Source organism: Pithys albifrons, chromosome 1 (assembly GCF_047495875.1).
Source record: "Pithys albifrons albifrons isolate INPA30051 chromosome 1, PitAlb_v1, whole genome shotgun sequence".
Lineage (NCBI taxonomy): Eukaryota > Metazoa > Chordata > Aves > Passeriformes > Thamnophilidae > Pithys > Pithys albifrons.
Genome location: NC_092458.1, coordinates 80,616,314 through 80,642,124, shown reverse-complemented (window position 1 = coordinate 80,642,124; position 25,811 = coordinate 80,616,314). Strand labels below are relative to the sequence as shown.

Below are 25,811 nucleotides of genomic sequence, written 5' to 3'. Positions count from 1 at the left end.
GCACGTGGTGCTTGAAAGGGTTATGCTGCTTCTGAAAACAGCTCCAGATCTGCAATATCTTACAGATATAAGGCAAAACAAAATTAACATAAACTGTTTTGATTAACTAAAACTTAAATGCAGCGTCTCCATGTAGATTTTCCCTGCTTGTGAATCAGCTTCCTGAGGCCTTTAAATTATTTAGGATTTTCTAGAAATTACAGAAGTTAATTGTGGCTTTTCCTTATCACTTTCAATTACCAAATTAAAAAGTATTAACTGGAACAGTTTCCTATAATTTCTATTTAATCCTGACTCAAGTGTTCTCTTCAAGTAAATGATGCAGTCATATAACAGCGTTAATGAAAGAAAAATGATGCTGTTTTTCAGCCTCAGCTCTCAGTTATTTTGCATGGATGAATCTCTGACCCTAATATGCACAAACATTCCTATAGACTTGCTTATGTGCTTTCCTTTTTTTAATGAGGAGTTTCTATTTTGGACGCTACTAATTAAAATTGTTAGGAAGATGCTAAACTTTTAAAAACTCAGGGAGATGCTTGCAGGAGAATCTTAACCTGTAAAGACATAAAATACCTACAGTTCAAGTGTTTAATTATGTAAAGTTACAGAAGCCTGTCAGGTTAAGATCAGGTGCTTCAGGTTAAAGCTGCTGGGCAGCAGTTGGGCTGCTGATTAATTCTCTTTAGTTGAGCAAGTAACTTAATTCTAATTGCTTTGCTTTATCTATCAGTAAAATAATCTTCTGTTATATTGAGGATAACTAGTATCATTAAACAGAACAGAATAAAACTTTAAAACCAGAAAAATTTAAGTGTTTGTTCTGTTCCATCATTTGGGAAATGTTTCATATTTTTTTAATATGGTTTGACTTTTAGAGATACTGTGCCTTCTTGTGCTGCAGATCTTCTTTTATACACATTCTGCACTCATGGAAATTAAACTGTATATTCTTAGCTCATAAAATGGACAGAAATATTAACTCTGTTCAGTTAAGTAGCAGTATTTTTTTTACTATGTCTTTAGAAAAGAAAAAATATCAATTCTCAGTAAGCAAACATCTTTAAATCACTAGTATTAAAATTTTCCTGCTGTTATGATTACATACAGAGCTACAGGGAGACATTTGGGAACAAAGGAAAGATGTCTCCTTCCTTTTCCTTGCCAATCAGCAAGCTCTGAAGCTCAGTCTCTAAGTCACAGAAAATGCTCCCAAAATATCAAAAGCCAATTCCTTTGCATTTTTTTTAAATTAATGGTGAAGACTGGAGCCTCCAGACTAGAAGCTTACCTGACTATTTCTCATGGGTTTGTGTCTGATGATTTTGGCCAGGGCATTCAGTCGTCTGGTATGGGAAGCTTGAGGTGGGCCATGACACTCAAAACTGAAGTTTTACATGCTGTCTGCCTCAGATGCTGCCATTCACCACTGTCACTGGCTACAGCACTTACTGGCTGGATACAAGGTGGGAGTGATGCCTCTGACTATCTCATGAAAATCCAATCAGTTCATAACCAAGTCCCCACAAAAACTTCATTGTTTGAAATGGTCATTTCTGTGAGACATAGTATTGTTTTCAGTATACATAAGCACCCTCTCAAACATCTTGTTCTGATTTCTGAAAATCCCCTTGAGACAATTTTTCCAAAATGATAGGGCTCTAAAACTCCAGACAAAATGTTCTAATTCTTCCGAGTGTAGGGAGAAATTTAAATACGTATTCCATATCTGGTTCAAGTATACTCAAGAATAAATGACAAAAAATTGTCAGAAAGTGTCAGTCTGCATAGGAGCACTGCAGTAACAAGCTAATGGAGCCATTGACTAATTCAAGTCTTGTCCAAAGTTATGAAAGTGACAATTATTACCTGACAAGTGTCTTAAAGGCCACTATGAGAAATGGGGTTGGAGATTTCAGTGTCATTCCTATGGACAAGTTTCCACATCATAAAAATCATCACTCCATCTGTCACAGTAATTGCTAGATTCTTGGCTCATCAATAAAACCAAGAATAAATTTAACCTGGAGAACAAATTACTCTTTTTACCCCAAGAGAGAGTTCTTTGAGCTTAGAAATGAAATATTACTGTGGAGGCAGGGTAAATAAAGCTGCCCTGTGGCTCCCTGTTCTCTGTCTGTTGGGAGAAGAATAGTTTCCAGGATTGCAGCTGCACAGAAAAGAGGAAGAAAGCTTTCTAGTAAGGGAAAAGAGCTGGGAACTGACAAGTTGTATGACCTTGGAAAATCAAGACTTTCCTTCAATTTTGTCCAGTTCTGAAATAGGTGACACCACCAGCAGCCCTTGGAGTTATATTTCCAACAGGTGGAGATATGCAAAATTTTATGCACTGCATAAAAAAAAGAGTGATCATTAGTACTAAGTGGAGTGAAAGGAAGCATCATGCAAAGCAGATGGGACCTCATTATAGCACTGTAGTTTGTCAGGGTAATGTGAGAGAATTATAACAACAGTAATAATGAACCTTCCCCTCAGCCCAGCGCTAGTCTTGTTTTGCACTACAGTTGTCCCATTGGAATAATGTAGTACTGAGTCAGACCCCAGATTATTTTATATTTAATTATCCCCATTTTTTTTGTTGATATAAACTTTCTGTGTAGATGCTTGCAAATATGTCCATTGCTGTTCATTTTGTCAAGTCAAGTAAGGTCTCACTTTGAACAGGATATATCTAAAAATATATTTGTGATATCAAAATCAGGAGGTAGCAGTCTCTGAGTTTGTGCCAGGCCAATGACACTGCAAGCCTATTTGAGGACACTGTGGAGGGTGTTCCAAAACTGAATGAGTTGTTTGAACTAACTTCTCATCTCTTGTAATGGCTGATTTCACAGCACTTTGGTTCAAAAAGTATAAAATACTAATTAATGGAATAGTCAGAAACATAAAAATACTTAGTTTAAAAAAAACCTTCCTGATGCTTACTTAAAAATTATTTGGTTTTTGCTTTTTTTTTCTTGTAGTCTAAACTAAATATGTAACCTGCACGGACATCTAAATATGACTTCAAAACTTTAAAATTTCTGCTGTAGATTCCACTTTGGTTCACAATATACATTCAGAGTTGGAAGGATAGTTTAAGTTAACCCAGTAGACAAGGGTTGTGTCTATTTGCAGTCAGTTTTTCTTCCAAGTCCATAGCTTCTTTAAGAACTGTAATTTTTTCATATCTGAGTTCAATGTTTTAGAGGTGTGTGTCTGCAGGAAATAAAAAAGCTTTATTATGGAGGAAGACAGAAATATTTTAATACATTTGTTCCTTACTAGTGGCATTTCAGACACCTACTGTGCAGCTCTGAGGCTGTAGAGCTCACCTACCACTATATTGCTTCAATACTTGCATCTGAAATTTTCCCCAAATGTGATTTAAAAAAACAACACAACAAATGAAAGCTCTTCTGAATTATTATCATTATGATAATGTCCCTACACGAGAGGGTGCTTTTCCTATTACTACCTATGAAGGACTTGGGACCTGAACCAAAATCCTTGGGAGTTTGAAAATGCTGAAACCTGGTTTTCAAACTGAAAAAGGGAAGGGGTGAGATTTAGAGTTAAAATTTTGAAAATGTAAGTTATACAATTCCTGTACTTCAGTATAGTTTCATAAGTGTCAGAGCATTAATACTGTATTAATTTAAGAAATAGCACAGGGTGGGCAGGGGGCAGGAAATGCAGGAAAGGGAGGGCAGAAAAAGGGATATTTATTACACCCAAATACAGATGAAATGTGAAATCGTCAGCTTGAGGTTTTGGGAGGAAACATTGAAAAGGCCAAGAAAAAAACTGCCCTCGATAAAACATATGTATGTATGCAGAGATATTCAGTGCCAATTTGCAGTAGTAGGAAAATGGACATAGGAGTTCATCAAAAGTCATGGTCATTATAAGCTGTTGGATCAATATGAAGTCAGTGGGAAAAAAGTTTTCTAGTTGTTTTGAGAAGGAAGAAGAGGAAAAAACCCCCACACAAAGAGTTACAAGCTCTAAACGTCCCTGAATTTTGTGAAACTCTTGTTATGCAACTGACCTTTTTGGGTTGAACTCAAATTTAGCCAAATTGTCATTGTAATTTTGCATGTAGAATTTGTTAATGTTTTGGGATTTAAAAGAATACTTTAAAAGGTTTTTATTTCATTTTTAAAGAAGAGTACCAGAAGCAGCTAGCTTATCTGATTTTTTTTTAAATAATGCTTATAGTGCATAAAACTACAACTGAAAAAGCAAGGTCAGTGAAAGTGACAAGATGTTAAAATACATTTTTTAGCTGACAAGGAAAGAAGTTTTAGTTTGACTTTCAAAATTAAAATTTCAATATTGTTAAGGAAATACAGGAACAGAAACATTGCAGTCCCCAGGGAGATGAATAGACAATGTCTTTTTGCAGAGTATTTCCATATTCCACGTAGAAGATGCATCATTCCACAGATAATGGGAGGTGCTTGCTGTATCTTTTGAGGATCATTATAGTTCTTCCTTTTATGCTGTTGAAAGCACTACACTGATGAAGTAGGGAGCAGGGAAAGGGATACAACTCTTCATGTGAGAGTACACTTGTGTATATGGTCTTGCACATCACCAATTGCTGTTAATTTGATCACACTTATTTCTGACATCTGAATAGCAATTACTGTATCCGTCAGATGAGCTTTCCTAAAAGGCAAACAAACCATCATAAATGCGGTGTGAAGAGAAAGCATACTAGCATGTGCACCTGAAATGCACTGAAGCCTGCATGGGTGCAGTACCCAGTGAAGCACTTGCTGCTACTCACTGGTAGTATGGTGCACTTGTGCAGCCCAATGCAATACCATAGTCCTGAGCCGGTTCCAACCAAGGCAGGTTAGCTGATGAAACAGTCTAACCTGCTTGCAGTAAATGTCCACGTTGATTATAGCTGACGTGGGTATAATCAGCAACATGTGTAGATGGTTCAGTTACTGATCTGCTGAACGCTACATAAGCTGTAATCAGACTCTGAGCCTATTCAAGGTACAGTGACTAAGAGTTGCAGGTAGGAGGACTTATGCAGTATCTGTGGCAAGAGCATGGCTCCACAGGCTTGGTTGGAAGTAGAAGTCATACAGGTTTGGTTAGAATACAAACTCACGTAATACTGTCATTGCACCGTGCAGAAGAGAATTTGATTTTGGCATTTCAGATTCAGCAGTGAGCAAAGGTTACTAATTTTTCATATCAAACCTTTACAACCATTTCATATATTCTACTATTTCACTCAAAGTGTATAAAAGCTCTTGTGTTACAAAGATAGCAAAAGTAAGTGATGCATTCATGAAAGTCACTGAAATCACAGGTGCTATCTAGGATCTTGAGTTTCAAATGACTGAAGCTTCTCCTGCTTGGTATGTCCACAACATTTAGAAAGGAAAATACACAAAGAGGAAAATTTACTCCTGATGGAAATTTGAGTTTAATTTTCCTAATGGATTTTGCCTGGTTTCCCAGATACTTTTTGTAGTCATCGCTCAATAATTAGCTTTCACATTGATATGCCATGTATTGCAGAATGGGTCTTTCAGTTAGGGTACTCTGAGGTTGTTCTTTGGAACAAAAAATCCAAGATTCAAATAGTACTGACAATGATAAGAACACAGGAATCATGGTCAACTGATTTCTTTTCCTTGGCTTTCCTTTTTTTTTCCTGATACAATCTTGCACAATACCATAGTGATTTGAATTAATCACAAGAAGAGTGGATTTTTGTGTTTTGGCAAAAGTGGGATTAAGCAGCAGGTGTCTACAAAGGAATAGCAATACAGTACCAAAATCAAATTATAGCTCAGTGAAGCAAAGGGCAATTACCTGACTTTGTTAGAGCTAAACCAAGAATAAACATGGCAACATAATACTATAAGCAGGTTTCATGTCAAGGTTAAATCCCAAGCCATGTGATATAAGTTAGTTTTCAGTGGATTTGAATGTACTACTCTGCATCCTTCATGAAGAATAGCATCACATGGCAAATAAATTCTTAAAAGTTTGGTAAATCTATTTGCTGTTGTCTTCAATAAATCAAGCAGCATGGTCTGTTGCTGGGGAATAAACTTTAAAACAGAGTGCTGCAATATAAAATTTTGTTTTAAGTAATTACTAAGTAGTAAGAGGGAGGATTTTTATAAAAATTAATGTAAATATACTATTCAGTAGGAAAGAATAGGCAGTAATTTTTTCACATTGGATTTCTTTTTTTTCATATTTGTCCATGTTTTCATGTTCAAATTTTCCAGTTCTGCTATTCTTGCATTACCACTTTAAAATAAAAAAATCAGTATAGTTAGTGTCAACTAAGAGAAATACAACATTGATGCAACTTAGAAAATGACAGGATTTCTTCAGCTTGCACACAGAAATGGTTAATAGCACAAATTAATTTTAGTTATGGCTAATTTAATATGGCTTCAGTCACTGTAAGAGTTTGGACATATCATTTTTCTTACAGACAGGGAGCTGGCAAATGGAGAGAGTAAATGGCTTTACTATAGTTCTAAACGAAATCCTCAGTGAGGCTAGGAAATTTCAGACTTGCTTACCAAAAGGAACAGCAAAGAATACAAAGCAAGACTGCCTTGTCCAAGTTCAAATTTTAGTAGTTAACATAGTAATTTAAACCAGTGTAATTCTCTTTTTGAAAATTTGAGACAGCTTCATTTGAGTTATAAAATCAGTGGAAAAAGTGGAAGCTACCATTTGACTTGGGAATGTCGATTCATAAACTGATTAACTAGTATGCAGGAATTCAATAGTATTGTAAAGACCCTTTATATTTCTAACATGGAAAAGCAAAGTGAGTTAAAGTAGGTCCTAATACATTTTTTTTACTGATATTAGCATTTCATCACTCAAGGCTTAAACCTTGACTTTATATAATGTAGAAAATAAGAAGTGCAATTTGAGAAGAAATTGTGTTGTATTTTTTCTGTAAAATGCTGCCAGTTCTACCTCTGTTCTCAATCAGAGGTGTGCATAGTGTAACATTTACTGTAAGAATATTTTAACAGGTCTGGATTGCCATGATCAAAATACATATATCTACATTCACATTTAAAGGGAAGAGTTTCTATTTGGGACTGATGTGTAGCAATCTGATTGGTATATAAAAGGATTCTGCAGCTACAGTACTTATCAAAGGTTTAATAACAAGATACAAATTTAAATGAATTTAGATGCCTTAAAGGTGTAGAATGTCTCCAGGTCTGTCTTTGGCTCAGAAGGAAAAAACAATGAAAATGTTCCACTTAACTTGGGTACAAAAATGCGAGTTTTATATCCATAGGTAATGAGAGAAAGAGGGTTTCGTGAGGTATATTCACCCAAGTGTATTTGTAGGATTCCATTGATTAAGAAATATGGTTATTTAAACAGATATTTTCTACAATAGTAAATTTCCCTGATAAGTTGGAAGAGAGGCATAACTTGGAATAAATAGTATATCAAAGGAATTCTTAATACAAGAGCCTATTGCCATGGAATGTCCTGCCAATCTAGTGAATTCTAGAATTGAAAATAGGGGTGACCATCCAATGCATGGGTTTATCCTCCATTGTTTTTTTGTATCATCTAAGTAATCCATATTTCATATGTGAAGTGTTCATTGATTTCAGGGTATTCATAGGCTTTCAGCAGAACTGCTTTGTCCTTCAAAAATAACACATGGAGAACTGAAGCAAAATGCTCAGTTCATGTGCACAGGATAAATACCAATACAAGATACTCATCTCCAAAAATAGCTTCCTCACATGGCTATCTCTTTTCACAGTCCTAAACAGCAATAGAATTCTGGGTTTAGTGCTAGTTAAGGCTAGATGAATTGCTGGTATAAAACCAACTTGACCATTTGTATTGATTGTTTCATCTTTCCTTGTGCTTCCCTGTCTGTCTGTCATTCAGATGTTTTCTCTTAAGCAGCAGTATTTTAAATCTGAGTGTATCCAGCGCAATTAGTTCTGGCCAAAACATTTGGGAATCAAAGTACAAAGATACTTGCAGAGAGAAGTGATTTGTTTGTATCAACAAAGAGATACTTATTTCTAGATAGAACTCTTTATCTAGTAAATGAAACTTGAAAGTAGAAGAAATATCTTCACATCAAAGAAACCTTAAAACAACTCAAGAACCTGGAGTTTGCTGGCTGAGTGATGAGAAGGTTGTAATTATAAGAAATTACCCTAACCAATAACAAATACTTGAAATGTTTAGTGAAGGAAACTCAGGCTTAGACTATTAAGTATCATAGTGACATGAAGTCAGTTCCCAGAAGGATGGCAAATGGACTGTTTATCAGCTCAGTCATGTATATGTGCTTGCTAATTTTGCGAATCTTCTAAAACCAGATTCTAATGTGTTAAGAGATTTACCTTATTAGGTTTATACCTACAGAATTCACTTTAGTATCTACTACAGGCTTAGAGTAAAAGTCTTCATAAAGTCCTTTCACAGTTCTTTCCTAATTAGCTGAATATGTCTTCAAAGATTGATTTTACCAAGTATCTTTAAATAAATGGTGGTTTATATGAGTTTAGGAATATAAGGATTGATATAATGGAACATATAAATCATTCATCTAATCCAATCTGTGGCCTATAATCAAAGACAAGCAAAGTAAATTACTAATGTGCTTGGATATTATGGTGATCGCCTGTGGGAGATGTTTATGCCTGACACTCCCACTGTAAGTGACCCCAGAATGAGAAAAATTAATGGGTTTTTAATTTTTTAAATCTAATTCTAGTGTATACTTCATCCTTAGACCTCATTGTGTAAAACACTGAACGTTTCCCATGAAATGCTGAGGAAGTCCCATTTCTATCAAAGTATATAGATTAGAATAGAAACAGAAGAGCGTAAACTGTTGAATTTCTTCACTATTTATCTTTCGTTTTGACAGCACATTCTTTATACTTCTGCATTTTCAAATTACCATTCCCTGCTGTTTGTCTGTATTCTGCTGGAATGTTGTTTGTTTATGTGCATTACATTATTTCTGTGTTTGCTTTTTTCCACTCTGTATTTTTCTGGGATTTTTTGTTTTGTGTTTGGTATAGCTGCAAATGCACACTTGCATGCTGGGCTGCTTTGAATGACATAGAAAGTGAGACTGAATAGCAGCTTATGTAGGATTACATTCTCACCTCTGCTCTGTAAAAAAAGACACATTCAACCCATATTCCTAGCTTGCACAGAGATAATGTATATCCAAATAGGAGGGATAACATTATCAGAAGGTATCACACAGGTGCCGTAAACACAGTACCAGGAGTCACTGCAATATAAAGTGTGGTGTTCTGATAGTTTTTAAATAATAATTGTAAATTAATGTTATTTCTGTTGTGATAGTTCTTTTTGTTTTTATGTACCACTTCTGTGGAAACTCAATATACGCCTTTTCTGCCTGTTTTACTGTGACAGTTACTGTAATTCATTGCAATGCACACATGAAAGTTAATAAGCACAGAGTAAATGAATGTGGACTTATTCATACAGAAACAATATTAAAACTTAAATTTCTGTAGGATATTTTTAATGAAAATACAATTATGCAGAATCTCATGACGTATAGAAATGTTTGGTTTAAATTACATAAAGTAATTGTTACTTTTCATATGCTTTATCTTGAATGAGTAAAATTTAGTTCAATGACTAGCATGAAAAAAGTTTTATGTACTTGTTTTTCTTTGGGTGGAGAGGGATAGAAACTTGGCAAATTAGTTTAATGGGCTGCGGCTATTTTAAGTCTCTCATTAGACTCTTTCCCTACTCTTTGAAAAACAAGCAGATACAGTACAAAAGTCCCATGAATTCAAGTGTCATCTTCAGTGCAAAGTCAACCTCCCTTGAAAAGAGAAAGCAAGGCTAAGCTTTTCTAGGTACCAAATGCAGTATTGTAAGATCAGCATAACAGTTAAGATATAATCTCTGTCCATTTTGCTAATGACAAGATTACTCTGACAGATTGCTGTGTTAAACTCATGTTATACTTCCTTTTTTTTTTTTTTTGGATCCTGAATTGGAATTAAGTGTCTCTGATTCCTGATGGGAGCCCTCAATGATATTATGTGTGGTATTCCTAACTTTAAATGAACTTCTGTGGACTGTGGTGGAAAAGTGCATGAAAATGTGAAGTTTTGCTAGATTTTTCAAATGCCTGTTTAACTATTTGATTTCTTATCCTCCTATTGAGTACATATCTTCAATGAAATTGAATTTTGACAAAGATAATCCATTTCATTCAGTTCTATCGACAGTAATTAGCCAGGTCATCTAGAAGTTCTGGTCTTAACTCTTTCTAACACTCAAGGCTTACTGGCTGTTAACATTGCTGTGAATATTTTACCAGTTTACAGTATTTCAGAATTTATGCTGTATTCACAGACTACAGATTAGGTGCACTTTTTCTTTAGACAATAGGAGCTATTTCCTTACTGGAAAATTTCCACAACAATTTCTTTTATCCCTTCCCCACCTCACCCCTCCCTCCTCCCACCATTGAACCAATGCAACTGTGGAATACATGTCTGATGTGGAATTTGGTATTTTTGGATTGCAAATCTTATATGATTCTTCCCATTGTGCCTAAATTTTCCTAAAAGTGCTGAGATATTACTTTTTATCATTCCAAGTTACTTAAAAGTGGACCTACTTTTCAAGTCCTTGCTAATGTCCTTCAACATTTGCTTAAGCTGGAAAGCAATTTTGGTGCAGATACTATGTTGTTAATTGCACCAAAACCTAGTAAGTTCTGTGAGCAATAATATGTTTCATTATGGAAGCAACGCACAACTCTAGAAATACATCAGAAGTGAGTTTATGGGACAGTGGTGAGTGCTGTGTGTTGCAGCTGCCATACAACAGACAGTTACTGGTGGAAATTTTGCTGTGTACTTCCTGCGAAAGACTATAAACATATGTATAGACTATAAACATATGTATACATGTATTCTTTCTTCTCATTTTAGTAGGACAATACTGACAGTTTTAGCAAGAAAGCCAAGGAAGAACTGTGAGGAGTTTATCTTAGCTTGACAGCAGGGTGCCACACAAGCTACTCTATCCCTCTCCTCCTCAGCTGGGCAGGGGAGAGAAGATACAAGGAAAAGGCTCATGCATTGAGATAAGGAGAGGGAGACGTCACTCACCTGTTCCCATCATGGGCAAAGCAGGCTCAAGTGGGTGAAATTAATTCAATTTATTGCCAATTAAAGCAGAAAGGGTAATAAGAAATAAAACCAGACCTTAAAACACCTTCTCCACACAACTCTCTTCTTCCCAGACTCAACTTCACTCCTGATTTCCCTGTCTCCTTCCCCTAAGGGACACAGAGTGACAGGGAATGGGAGTTTGTAGTCAGCTCATCACGTGGTGTGTCTTCAGCTGCTTCTTTCTCACACTCTTCCCTTGCTCCAATGTGAGGTTCCTCCCAATGGAAACAGTCCTTCATGAACTTTTCCAACACAGAGGTCCTTACCAGGGGCTTCAGTTCTTCACAAACTGCTCCAAACATGTGTCCTTTCAATGAATCCCTTCCACAGAGTGCAGTCCTTCAGGAACAGGCTACTCCAACATGGATCTCTTGTGGAGTCACAAGTCCTTGCAGCAGACCTGCCCCAGAGTGAGTTTTCCGTGGCATCACAGCCTCCTTTGGGTATCCACCTGCTCCAGTGCAGGGTCATCCATGAGCTGAAGGTGGATTTCTCCTCCACCATGGGCTTCCATGGGCTACAGGGGCACAGCTGCCTCACCATGGTCTGCACCACAGACTGCAGGGGAATCTCTGTTTCACCACCTGAAGCACCTCCTCGCCCTCCTTTTGCACTGACCTTGGGGTCTGCAGGGCTGCTCTTCTCATGTAGTCTCACTTCTCTCTTTGGCTGCAGGTTTTTGCCCCTTAAATATATTATCCCAGAGGCGCTGCCACTGTTGCTGATGCTGACAGAGCTTTGGCCAACAGCGGGTCCATTTTGAATCTGGCTGGCACTGGCTGTGTTAGATATGGGGAAGCTTCCAGAAGCTTCTCAGAAAAGATACCCCCGTAGCCCCACGGCTACCAAAACCTTCTCATGCCAATCCAATACATGTACATAAAATGAGTGAGAAGCTGAATGACTTCTTCCAGCCATATGGAATGACTGGAAGAAGCCAATGACTGTCTAGTGCCACAAGCTTTGGCATTCTGCCTCTGAACTGTTTCAACATGATCAGATTATTTAGTGTTCTCCAGACAACCTTAATGGAAGGTTTTTTTCTAAGTTATATCTTTCTTTCTATTACATCACAGAAGACCTGACTGATTAAGACGTTTTTCTATACTGTACCTTTGTTTTCCTTTTGGGGACATGATTTCTTTTTACCCAGCAAGAATGGTTGTTGCTCTGTCACATAGAATTCAAACTGTCTCCAAGTGTCTTACATCTTGTGCAATTCATTGGAGTGGTGGTGCTTGGAAAGCACTAATGCTGGAGAGAATTAGGAGTGACAGTGAACAGTAAGTGAGGTACAACATTTGAGTGTAGCAGCATGGCAGAACATAAGCATCATGTCAAAGAGTAGGAAGGAGGATGACAGCTGCTTTCCCCATGAGGAACTGAAAGCTCAGCATTGTATCAGGAGTGGTAGCAAATACCAAAAGCTGTAGTAGTTGTGAGGCCATGCAAAGGACATCAGGAAAATTTTTTCTAATTTCTAAATAAATGCTAACTAAATTCATGGAAATAAAGCTGCATCCTCTTCCACAACTGTGATAAGAGCCAAACTCAGTTGTTGTGTTAATGGGTCATTTCCATCCAGTATTGCCTAAACAACTGAGAATGTTGGATTTTCCTTCTTCTATTATCCTTTTTTTTTAATCTACAGACCTGCGTGGTTTTCATTTCTTGCAAATATTTTGACATGTAAATCTCAGTCCTCAGCTGATGTAATTTTCAAACTAACTTCATCAGGGAGTATTTCAGCTCCCAGAAGGAGGTTTATAGTTCCTCATATTCATTACAGGGTCACAAATAACAATGGTAACTGAGAAGCTGGTAGGAAGATTTGAGGTTACTTAACAGTAATATAATGTCTTGGAATGATGTGGAGAGTTAGGCACTTCTAAAAACCCAAGTCTGTCCAAAGTATGAGATGAAGTTATAAACAAGGAACATAGTAAGTTAGGAGGAGGATGAGATGAAAGGAAGGAGTTTAAACAACATTAAAAAGATGTATGTTATAACATAAATTAGTATCTAAAAGTGACATCTGAAACAATATAACCTCCAAAAGGAGCAAGGTACCATGTCTGATTGATTAAAACAGGTCTTAATGATTCCCCAAATTTCTTCCCCTTCAGGTGGTATTGATTTGCACAGTATTTTTTGTAGTGCTTTTCACTTGTTATGCCTAATTTACTCAGTGCTATGCTCTTCACAATACTGTGTAAGTCTGTATTAACCCTAAGTGGGAACATTACATGTGGAACTGCATCAAAAGTATATCCTCTCCACTCTAGTCCTTTAAACAACATTCCTAATTACTTTTGTTTCTCCCCACATCATTCCAAATGTCCTTGGCTGTTTTAAATGCTGCAGTCTCAAGCTGAAATAAAAATTCCTCTCAAATAAGCATACTTTTTGTATTTTAAAGGTTATAATTATCTCCTGCAGTTACCTCAGCCATAAGGGAGTAGATTGGAAGTCAGTGGATGTTTCACCACTTTGAAGATAGGTACTGACTTAGGCACACCGCTAACAAAGGTGGATAATTAGCTTTATTCCAGGAGCTGAAGCATACCTGTGAGTCACAGTTTCATCTTGCATTCTTCCTTATTGCTGTGTGATGCTAGTTTAGGGCTGCAAGAGCTCAAAGATTTTAAATCGCAGAATGTGGCTAGCCACTTTGTGAATTCTGTTAGGGGAAGGGAGAGAAGCAGGGAAGGGAAAAAAGGAGTGACAGCCTAATCTTTCATTTTGTTTCTTTTCTGTTTTCCACTGGGTAGTTATTTAGCCTGGCAATGCTGTTTGTAGAATACCTGTACAGATGCCATTTTAAAAATTGAGTTATGTTGCTAAAATCCTCACTGCATGTGCCTGTGTGTGAAAACCATATTACATCTCATGTTTGGCTTTGTTACCTGGGGGTGATCTGAATGTAACAGAGTTGAATGTCATATTCCCCGAAGTTTCCTATTTGCCTCTGATGGGAGACTGTCTGGTTAGTTTGACACTTCTAATATGGGTCAGTGACTGTCAGTACTGGATATTATCAAACTGTTTGCAGCTGAGATAAAATTAATGCCAAAAAAAGCAATCTCTGGTCTTCTAATTAATCCCACAGGAGTGCAAAAACTCATTTAAGTTAGAAGTTTAGCTGTTGGCAGCATCAGGAAAAGCAGGCTTCACTTCACTGAGCTGAATTAAAGCTCTGCATTAATGGAATTAAAGCATGTTGCCTTCTTAAACTCTTACATCCATCAAAGCAAAGGCTTAGAAGCTTTATAAACAACTGCAGTGCTACCTTCAGTCCTTGACATAAGAAACAACATGCTGAGAATACATCATAAAAACAAACAGTATAAGCATTCCCTTTACTGGTCTCCAGTGGATTTTTTTCAATATTGCATTTATCACTCTTTTTCCTTTTAGTATTGTGAATAATAGAGAATAACTCAGAGCTCTGGGTTTCGGGGGTGCTTTTGTTGTTTGCTTCGGGTTTTTTTTTCCCTGCAGAGAATGTACTGGTAGACAAATGGAGTTAGCATCCTTTTCTTCTGTGTGGCAGTTTCAGAATTGGGACCTGAAGAAGGCTGCTCTGAAACCAGTGTTCAGAGAGGTCTCTACCCAGCCTGTGCCACTGGCTGCTTCACTGCTTCTTTATGAGAAGTTGCAGGCCAATTTTTTAAGAAGCAAATAATTTTTAAGCTGTCAGTCTTGACTTGTCAAAACAAAGATATATGAAAAAAAAAAAGGATTCCTAAATCAGGGCTATACCAAGTAAAGGACAACTGTTCTTTGTTGATAGCAGGTGGGTTGGGAGAGGAAAGCTAAAGACTTTTCTAGTACTCTATTTTTAAAGAGAATGTATCGTGGTTTTTACAAATAAAAGAGGACAAATTTTAGATTGTAACAACTGTCTTTCTTCTACCATCAGTGTATAGGTAGACTTTGGGATGAACTGATTTGAGTGTCATTGAGTCTGATCCCTTAATTGTAGTTTGTCAATACTTTTGCATTATAGAAGTTTAAAATACGATAAATATTTCCCTGACATGATTCTTTTATCCCAGATAGAGGTTTCACTGCCATCATGTGTGTTGGTGAAAGTGTCATTTGGGAAGGGAAGGTGTTAGTTCATGTGGCTCCAACAAGGAAAGAAGGCTTTATGATGCTGCCTCCAGTTTCAGCATCACCCACGCAGCAGAAGTGCCTTCAGAGCATCCTTGGGATAGAACAGAAATAAAACTAAGGAGATTGGCTACTCACCTTTTTGTTACGATAATACTTACTGATGTTATTATTTTCGTAATAAATAAATAAACAAATATGTGGATGCAAGGCTGCTCTGTTTCTAGTATGTAATGAGGTCGTGAAATGTCACACCTTGCCTGAAAAATAAGTTTAAAACAACAAGCAACTTTAACCCATTAAAAGAGAGAGGTTGAGTTCTTTTCTTCCAGTTTTGTCCCTTATTATTAATTTATAATCTCATTCTTTGTTCCTTCACTCTTACGAATTGTCTTACAAGCACAGTAAATTCCCCGTGTCTCAGTGAACTAAAATAATATTGAATTAGTTAAAAATTGGTATTTTACGGGATGTGAGTTTCTTTTCTTCAGAGAAAATCCATCGTGGCTATAGTACTGCGTAGTATATTGAAATAGTGTTACTTTTTATTTTTAAAACTATTAAGAGGTTCATTCTGTATCATTTCAGAAAAAGGGTAGCATTTTTATAAGCCTGAACGTCAAAACTCTTTGAATAGTTTGATCTGTGAGTGTAAAACTATGCTACTTACCCACATATCTCAATATGGATATAAGTGCCTATGTTTAGGCATTCACCATAGAAAACACTGGTGGCAGTAACTCAGAAGTTTTACTTTCTTGTGTGCTACAAAAGACATGGCACATGCACAATTGTATTAAGCATTAAGCTGCTTTCTGCTGGTTCCACCAGCTTGGTAGAATTCACCAGGAGGTTATCTTCTCAGTAAGTCATTTAGGAATCATATCAGACTGTTGTTTCTGTCTCCAATTGGATAGTCACTTGTGTCAAGCAATGGTTAAACTGCATTTTATAAATTTAGGTGTTGTTATATTCATAAGGATACCTTAGAAGGCATAAGCTTGTATGAAGCATCAAACTTGATTTTTATAATTACATACAGACATGAGTTTTCATCTCACCAGGTCTGAATTATTTTCATGAAATAAGGTGAATGCTCATTTGAAAGCTATGTCACAAATCCCTAGGACTGGGAAAAGTTCTTGAGTGAGTGGAAAATACAGATAGCTGAGCCCCTTGCATGGAAGGAGAGGGTTGTAAGGTTCCTTGTACAGCTTTGCATGGTCATGTAGTCATTCCAGTGAAGAAATGCTGATGACATCTAGTGCTTAAGAGATTGGTCATTTCAGAAGAATACTGAATTGAAATAATTGCTTCAATTTATACTTTTAATGGGATTACATTACTCAGTAGAGTATCCTATAGAATGGAAAATACTGCTATCCTAAGCTTTTTTTCACCCCAGCATTAAATATGTTTTCCCAAGATCTGCTTTTCCCTCTGAATGTTTTTCTTTTGACAACCTATCTGGAAAATCCTTTTGTTAATTTGCTGATTCTTGCCCCAGCTATAGCAATATGATGTGAGGGCAACTAGATGATCTTCAGGGCCTCTTCCAATTCAAGCCTTTCTATTATTTCTATGATTTTATAACTACCAGGCAGATGTGGTGGCACAGCATGATTTCCTAAGAGGCTGAGGAGAGTGGTTAGTGAGTTTGGGGTACCTTACCCTTCTGCTGAGATGTTACACATGCAGTCCTCTGAAAGGGATGAATGTCTTTTTCTGGAAAATCAGGATTTTTAAGTGTTTCTGACTGAACTCCCAAAATAAAGTAATCTGGTGCTCCTAATCACTTCTAGAAATACTGTTTGCTGTCATGTAAAGTTTGTGTTTCAACAGTGAGTTTCCTTAAATAGATCATAAATAACATATTCATCAACCTTTCTAAGTAGACATAAAATGTTTTAAACAATAATAATTTGCATTAATAAAAGGTTGTCCATTTCTTAAAGCATACATTAATAGTAAAATCAGTAATAAATTTATGGGAGTGCAGTCAAGACCAGCTTTAGATCTCAACATGTCTGTTGATATAGGCAGTTTGTTCTATGTTAAAGAAAAGTGTGTGATGTCAAAGAGATCTTTTATAAAAAGAGCTTTTACTGATTCTGTAAAGGCCATTTTGAGTAGAATAGCGACAAAAATCTCAGTCTGTATTCAGTCATGCAAAATATTTAGAAATGGAGAGGTTATAACCTTCAGGTTTTGCACAGTAGTCTGTATTGTCAGTCCTCCAAGGTAGTTGAATTCATCAGTAAAATGCAGCATCACTGTAGGAACTGAGAGTCTGTAACAGTGATCGCACCAGTCCCTTTCCTCATTCTGAATCTTCAAGCAGGAGCAATAATTCACTGTTCTGTAAATTGCTTGGTTGAATGTAGCCCTTTTTTTTATTTTAACTTGCAATATCCAAACAGTCATATCCCGAGGGCTTACTATTCAATATGGCTTGGTGACAGTCTCTAGTTACTAATTCTATAGATAAATAGGTAATTATTTGGGTTTTGTACTTAGCAGCTGAAAGGCCTACATTTAAGGCTTCTGTAATTTTGTTCCTTTTGAAACTGGTCAGCTTTCAGAACTCAGGGCAGTTTGGATAGTTGTGCTTGGATGAACATTGTAGCTCTGGTCATAAAAGTTATGCTGTGGATGTAGTAAGGAGAAAATCCTGAAACAAGGAGAGATGGCTTAAGTGCTGTAAGGCAAAGGGCCATATCAGCTGTCATTCCTCCACTTCCCTTTCCTAAGACAACACTCCTTCAGAAACCATAACACTGCAAAACATTTGTGAAATGAACCAAGTTCCTGAATCAAACCTTAAGTTGCTACCTTGCCAGGCTTTGTTGCAAGGGCATGAACTGCTTGTTTAAAGTCTTATTTTGGATTTGGCATCAGCAGCAGAGCTCAGGCACAGCTCTGCCATTCTTCTCCTGGGAACAGATCTTGACGTACAATGTGAATCAGAGGCTTGTGACACACCTTGTTGTCCCTCCTCTCTGCTGTTTTTATTTTTGCCTTGCACCAGCCATACTCTTGAATCTCTTCAACTTCAGGGAATAAAATTTAGCAGTCAAGCTGCACCGGAAAGAAGTGGAGTTGTGGCTCTACTCTGTCACTTCTGACTGATGTGTACAGGGGAAAAATTCAGAGGGGAAGCTGTTCTCTTCATTATTAATTTTACATGAGTAAACAGTACAGGAATGTCAGGATGTATGTTCCCTTCCAGTTCTGGAGGGGGACAGATGACAAATTTTAAAGTTTTAAAAATGCATAACCACTATAAAAAGGGTAGTTTATACACATCCTAAGTAATTTTCAAGATTCAAACTTAATGTGAAATATTAACCAATATTCTTAAAATATTCTGCAATGTTTGTCCAACTCAACTGTTCTGTTCACACTGTGATGCCAGAAACTCATGATACTCCTGAATATGTTTTACTATAAAAAAGGTAAAAAACTCTGTAGCCCTTCTTAGTAGGGGAATACTTTTTCACAAACCTTCTAAAACCTTCTCTGAGTAAGGATGAATACAGAAGTTTACTACCTTAAAACAAGAGCACAACAGAGAATACCAGGAATCAGCAGATCTTTTGTTTGCCCTGTGGCATGATAGCATGTGTCCAACACTACGTGTTACACAAAAAAAATCACATCTTTTTCATCAGACAGGCAGTACTGGCTATGCTACAGGATGAAATGCATCTAAAATAGATGTGTTGCTCACTAAGGTCAAATGAAGTAGCTTTTGTTGAAAATAAGATGTGTTTCTTCTGAACAAACAGCGTGAGATGTGTACAAAGCTTGAAAATAAGACAAAGTCTGAAGCTGGTAGACTCAGTGATATAAAAATGACCTACAGATTTATTTTTAATGTGTACTTTTTATTAGTAATACTCAGCCTCACTACATGCTGTAGCTGTTTAAACTAATCAGAAGATATACCCAGATGCTTCCGCTTTTTAATATTATATTTAAAGAGATTGTCTTGGATAAGGAATACAATTTATTACACAAAATTTCCTTTGACTGATGATGTGTTGTTATCTATTTATATTTACAATGCTATTATACAACAGTACAATACCTTAGTTAATGAATATTGAGTAGTCTTATAATAATTATTGTAATTTTTTATGTTTCTTAATCATGTCAGTATAACATATAAGAAGCCATTAGACCTAAGGCTTTTCAATCAAAAAGAATTTCCTTTCACAGAGTCTGTGTTTTGCTTGGAAAATACCTGGGTTTTTTTCTAAATGTTGTGTCCTAGATTGATGAAATTCCAGATGAAAGACTCAAGCTACCTAAAATCTGATAGAGTTAGTGTTGAAGTTATATCATGGTACAATTCTAAGGAGTGCATGACCTCTTTTACAGAGAATTCTTCCTGAGAAACATTGAGAATTAGATTGATAACATTATCATTTGCTGTTTTGCCTTCTGTTCTGAAATTAAATTTGCATTTTATGTTTAGTATATTTATCAGAACAATTAGCATTTAAGTTATTTTTAATTACTAAACTATGTGTTTGTATATATATATGTACACAAAAAAAAGAGTAAGAATATAAAGGGGAGTTGTCTTCTTAATTGTCTGCCGTTAATGAAAAATGAAAGCTGATTTTAAGCAAGAGAGATTGTATGGTTGAGCCCTTTTTTGAAAAAATGAGCATTGCTGAAGTAAAAATTCTTTAGACATGTAAAAAAATCTCATACCTATTTTGGCATTAGCTGAACTGCTAGAGACAATAAGAGCATAGGAAACTTCTCTTCCTTTAACAAATGCTTTTCTTTATTCTCCCTTGGTCATACAGTCATTCCCAGCACAGCACTGCAACGCGGCCACCCACAGTGAGCTTGCAGCGGACCATTTCTGTGGAAGGGTAAGATGATTCTCTGTTGAAGCTGCCTGTAGAGCTCTCAGATACTACTGAGCTATTCACATACACATAGCTGTTAACTAGATGTAGTTTTGTATACTGCAGTGTTTTAAGTCTGTGAGGTGAAGCAATAAATTGTTTCATGTTAGTACTGCTCCTTTATTGATACCTATACTTCAAGGTTTGGTTTTCATGGAGATGAGAATATCTGTCATGGAGATATATTGGATACAATTCTTCAATTCATCTCACTTGACTAGTGTTAATGTTTACTTGTGTTAGCTGTCAGATGGTTCTCACTAGTCATGGAAATGCCCAGTGAAGTCTTACTCTGTTTTCTTAATGTATGCATGACTTCGTTTTGACAAAGCAGTGTCCAAAACTAAGGATGAAGAACTACTGATAGAAAATATTCATCCTGTGCTAGTGTGTTACTGTGTATATGAAGCATAGCTTTGGGTACATAGCTGAGTCAATTTCAACTAATATAATTGGGTAAAATGTGAATAACTCACAACTACAATTAATATTCTTACATCTTTATAATATTACAAAGGCTAGTATTTAACACAGATTTTGTTTGCAGTGACTGGCATTGTTTACAAAAAATGTCAATAAAAATGACAAAAAATGTCCAATAAAAATGTGGAACTGTTCAAAATATTTTCTAGGCATAGGTAGTAATTTGTCATTGGCTGCTCTCAGGTCCTATTTCAAAGCATTTCATTCTTGTGATAGAATTGAGAATACAAAGTCTCCACAGAGGAAAGATGTAATTTTGTTGTATTTTGTTTTCTGTTACAACTGTACTCTGGTGTAGTCACAAAACAAAGTGGCAGATGTGTAAAATAATCCAGTGAAGCCTGAAATGGTTTTCTTACAAGACTCAATTTTTTTCTTTCTTATCTAGATCCAAGATTTTAAGTTATTTAAAATGTGTACGGCAGCTATAGTAATTATTCATTGAAAATTAGACTGAATAATGAAATTGCTACAGTATAGGTGCATATGCCTTAAAGGCTATCATCTAAAAGCTAATTTTATAAATAAAGCCCTCATCATCCAGCCATCTTGCTCAAAGCAGGGCCAGTTCTAAGGTTGATCAGGTTTCTGAGGGTCTTAACCAGTAAGGCTGTGACTATCACCAAATGTGGACGTTGCACAAGTTCCAGACAGCCAGTCTCAGTGCTTAAACACCCTCCTTTTGGATTTCTTCTCTTTTTTTCTCTCTCTAATCAACAGAGAAAGTCACAATAAATTCCTGTATTTTCCACAAGTCAACTCATTAATAAATTGATGCTTGAAATAAAACTGCAGGAATGAGTTTGGTGGTGGAAATAGTGATTTGTTGATCATTACTGGAAAAAAAAAAGGGAGTAAAGAATAAAAACCAATTTACTCAATCGAGATTTAAGGCAAGAATTTCTATTTTGATGTCTCTGACTTGGTCTACTGGACTCCATCGTTTAGGAGGCATTTTTTAGCTTTAAGCTCTTGTTGAAATTTGGAAATCAATCTGTCTACATGAATTTTTAGATAAATTGGATAATCTGGACTGGACACAGACAACTGGCATATATATTTTGTGTGAATCATTAGAGGGCAGAAGATCTGCAATTGATACCATAGGTCTCCTGCTGTTCAGAAGGCAGAAGTATATCAGCTTGTAATTATTACTAATCAACCTACACGGCATCATATTTCATTTCACAATATTTCATGTTTCATAGGAAAATGGGACTGTTAGACTAGTCCACTGCTGAGCAGCAATGAGTAATCAGCTCAGCCCTAAATATTTCATTATGTTTAAGCCTGATTTATTCTAATGTTTTTGTGGAGCCCATGCTGCTAAGTATGTTTATAGCTAATACAATTTGAGGTCAAAATAAAGTTATTTTTCTCTTTCAGGAACTGTGTTTCCATCAGTAGAGTCCTGCATTTAGGAGACTATATTGCTTTTGAGATGCACTTTGTAAACAGCTGCTTTACCTGCAAGGCATCCCTAGCAACATGCTGACATTTGTACCCTGCATGCTGGCTCTGTCTGAATGACTGTGGAGTCACTGAAGTGATATAATTACTGGGTCCTATGAATGAGAAATTAGATTTCAGTGGGTTAAAGCAATAAAGAGGGAATTGCATTCACTGGCATTTAGTCCTTTCCACCCTGTTGAATATGTGGTAATTGAGCTGGTCAAAATACATTTCTTAAAAACTTGAATAATTTTTTCAACTAGGTAATGGATTCATACATAAAACTATTTTATTTTTTTTTAGGGAGGGTTTTTGTAGACTTCATGTACAGCAACAAAATTAATAGCAAGGTGGAAAAAATAAAGATATTTTTAAAGAACATTTTTTCCTTATATTCAAGCCATGTATTCCTGACAGTGTAGTAACTGTACCTGAGGTGTACAGGTTTATTATGTGTATAAAGGCATGAACTTCAGAGGTGTCTGAGGTCCTCATTAGCATTATCTCATTAGTAATTTTGCTAATGGTTTATTTGCATGGTTTAAAAACAAGAAAACTCTTAAGGCTTGAATTTGGAAGTTTCGGGGGGTTGAGTTTTTTAGTTTTAATGAACAATGTTAGCTGTAAGTATTCAAAATAGGAAAAGTATTTGTTGGAAAAAAGCCCTGTTTTGTTTGTTTTTATTTTTTTAAATCCTGGTGTACTATTGCACAAAGCTGTAATGTTAGTGATGGCTGATAGCTATTCTCCCTGCAGTTGGCATCCAGACTAAATTGCATTTTGAATTCTGCCAGCCATCTTTTAAGAAACTGGAATTTCAGCTTATTTGATTGAGTGTTTTGATGGAAATATTACACCTATTTGTCAATGTGACAATCTGAAATATATATAAATAATTACGTGTAAATAAACAGCATTTGAACCATAACTAAAGGTAAGAATTTTTATTCTAAATGGGACAGATATTACAGACTGCTTTCTGTTTCAAAAGTGTCATCTATAACGTAATTTTGGATGCTTGCTACTAGTGGCCTGTGTATTGCTATTTCAAAACATGGCTTAGGGGCTCTGCAATTTTTAGGTGTTCTCTGAGCCTTTGAATACTACCTGTCTCCTGACAGTGCAATGCAGTTGCCTGTCACCAGTTTCCATTTCATCCAGCTTTGTTTACATACTGTAAAGCCGGAGCATTCATGGTAAACAGAGCCACGGAATGCTGTAATAGTTGATAGAAAAGTGGTTTCAATATGGAACCAATAGTTTTTAAATGCAGAATGCAAAGCAAAGCTTTCTAGTATGGGGTTGCCTCTGCTCAGTGTAGCAGGTGGAACAGAGGTGCAGTTTTCAGGATTTATTTTGATTATTATCATGTAAATTAGGCACCGCCTAGAACAAGGAAGAGAGACAAGTGATTATGTGAGAGTATAAATTAATAAGCAGACAAGAATAATCATCTCCTTTATAGAACTAAAGAGCATATTAGCTGCCCTACATTATTGCTCTAGAAATCAGTGAGATTTCTCAAACCCAAGAGACATACTCCTGTGCATTTAAAGTAAATGTCAGGTGTCATGGTAAAAATACAGAGCAGTTTTTCAAGTATGATATTATTCCTGTATGCCAATTCCATCTCGCTATCTGCAAGCAGAAAACATTGCCTGGTGTGCAGACTTTAATTCCTCTATACAAGACAGAATGAAAGACTGTTGAAGTCCAGAGGTCTTCCTACAAAACAAATGCAGTTGCACATGTATAAGCCAGTGCATTCATGCACTCACCACTGAGGTTGAAGCCTGGCTCCCAGAAAGTTCCCTCAGATTAAATATACTTCAAAGTTTGTGACAAATTAGACATGATGCTTGCAGAATAAATGCATTAAAATTTTAGTCAGTATTAAAATTAGAATGAAACGTTGCTACTACAGTTAATGCCAAAATTCAGTCAGCAAGAAATGCCAAGGAATTCATAGTCAAATAAATGGACAAAATACTTGTTTCAAGCAGAATGAGTAACTGAAATAATGCTATGTGATATGGTAAATGAACATCTCACTGAAGGCTGAATGCTTGTTTTTAGTATACCAATAAATAATAAGTCACTAATCAATTACACGTAGTGATAATGAACACACTGCATAAGGCTAAAGCATTGTCTCAGTTTATGAACATAAAGTTACCTCTCTGGACTGTGATGATCAGTATGACAGCAGGAGATAAGAGGGAGGTTTCCTTATTTTTGTTATTAAAAAAAATTACAGCAGGATAATGCTAATTAACATCACAATCAGGGATCAGACCTCACAGGGTCAGGTGTCATAGTGATGTGTGCAGCTCTTCGAGGTTCTGAGGAGATAAGGGACTAGAAATTGGAGAAAGGAAGGTCTGTCAGCTCCCTGCCACTGCCAGGTCCTGGTGTTTTGGAAACCATGCAACAAAGGCAAAGGGAGGGAGCAGGGAGGAAGGCAAGGGGTAGAGCTTTTCACATCATAGTGAAAAGATTTTGCCAAGCCTGAGAGGGAAATAACAAGGGGAAGAGTAAAAGCCAAGATGTAATACAAGAGATATTGCAATGAGACAGGAGATGAGAGCAATACAGATGCATTTTTGTCTGATTGTGTGAAGCAGAGTTGTAGAAGGTATGAAACAAAAGCTTGGTTTCACCAGAACTCGGTGTTTTTAAAAAGTTGTGTGCGTATATTCCAAGCCTTCAACTACTTCAGATTTTGTATTCTCTTCTGTGTTATTAATCAGATTTTAAAACACCACACACACTGGCATATACTCTGTCCATTCAAGCTTCCTGTGGTAAATGCTGTGAAGAAGAATGATCTCTGTTTGAACTACCTTTTTAGGTCCTTCCATTATGAATGTCCTTTGATTTCCAGAAATAAGCATGCAGGTATTTATTGGATTTTTTTTAAAGCGTGAGAGGAAAATGAGAAGTGTTGTTCTAATAAAGAAATGGCTTGATTAGCAAAATGACTCTAAGGTAGCTTAGTGTCCACACAATGAATTGTCAGACGTCAAACATCATACTGCTCATGAGAAAGAGCTTTGATTCCTTAAATTTGGGGTGATTTTTTTCATAGAATCACAGAATGATTTGGTTTGGAAGGGACTTTGAAGATCATCTAGTTCCAGCCCCCCCTGCTATGAACAGGGACACCTTGCACTAGACCAGGTTGATCAAAACCCCATCCAATCTGGCCTTGAACACTTGCATAACTTCTCTGAGTAATCTGTTCCAGTGCCTTGCCACCATCACAGTAAAGATTATCTTTCTAATATCTAATCTAAATCTACCCTGCTTCAGTTTAAAGCCATTACACCTTCTACTATCACTGCATGCTCTTCCCCCAATTTACTATTAATGTGTGACTTTGACCAACTAATACAACTTGTCACGACTTCAATTCTCCCTCCTGCTATTTGCTACTTTAAGTAGCTGGGATGGTGTTTTTTGCATTATATATGTGTAGTGCTTTGCTCAGAGGTTTTGTCATCTATTGATCCCCTAGCAGAAGCAGTAAGAAAATAAATATTCTTTTGGGCTTTCTGTGACATGTGTTACTGTAACATCAAATCAACATGTACCTGAA

General features: G+C 36.4%; 1 protein-coding gene across 22 annotated transcripts in view; it reads left to right on the top strand.

Moving 5' to 3' along the window:
* DLG2 (discs large MAGUK scaffold protein 2) overlaps positions 1 to 25,811 on the top strand; it is a 1,023,852-nt gene that overhangs the window by 761,920 nt on the left and 236,121 nt on the right. For all 22 annotated transcript variants that reach the window (XM_071556365.1, XM_071556356.1, XM_071556345.1 and 19 more), the window contains one exon: positions 20,174 to 20,242. In XM_071556365.1, coding sequence (XP_071412466.1) covers positions 20,174 to 20,242 — 69 coding nt within the window. The remainder of the gene's footprint in view (positions 1 to 20,173; positions 20,243 to 25,811) is intronic.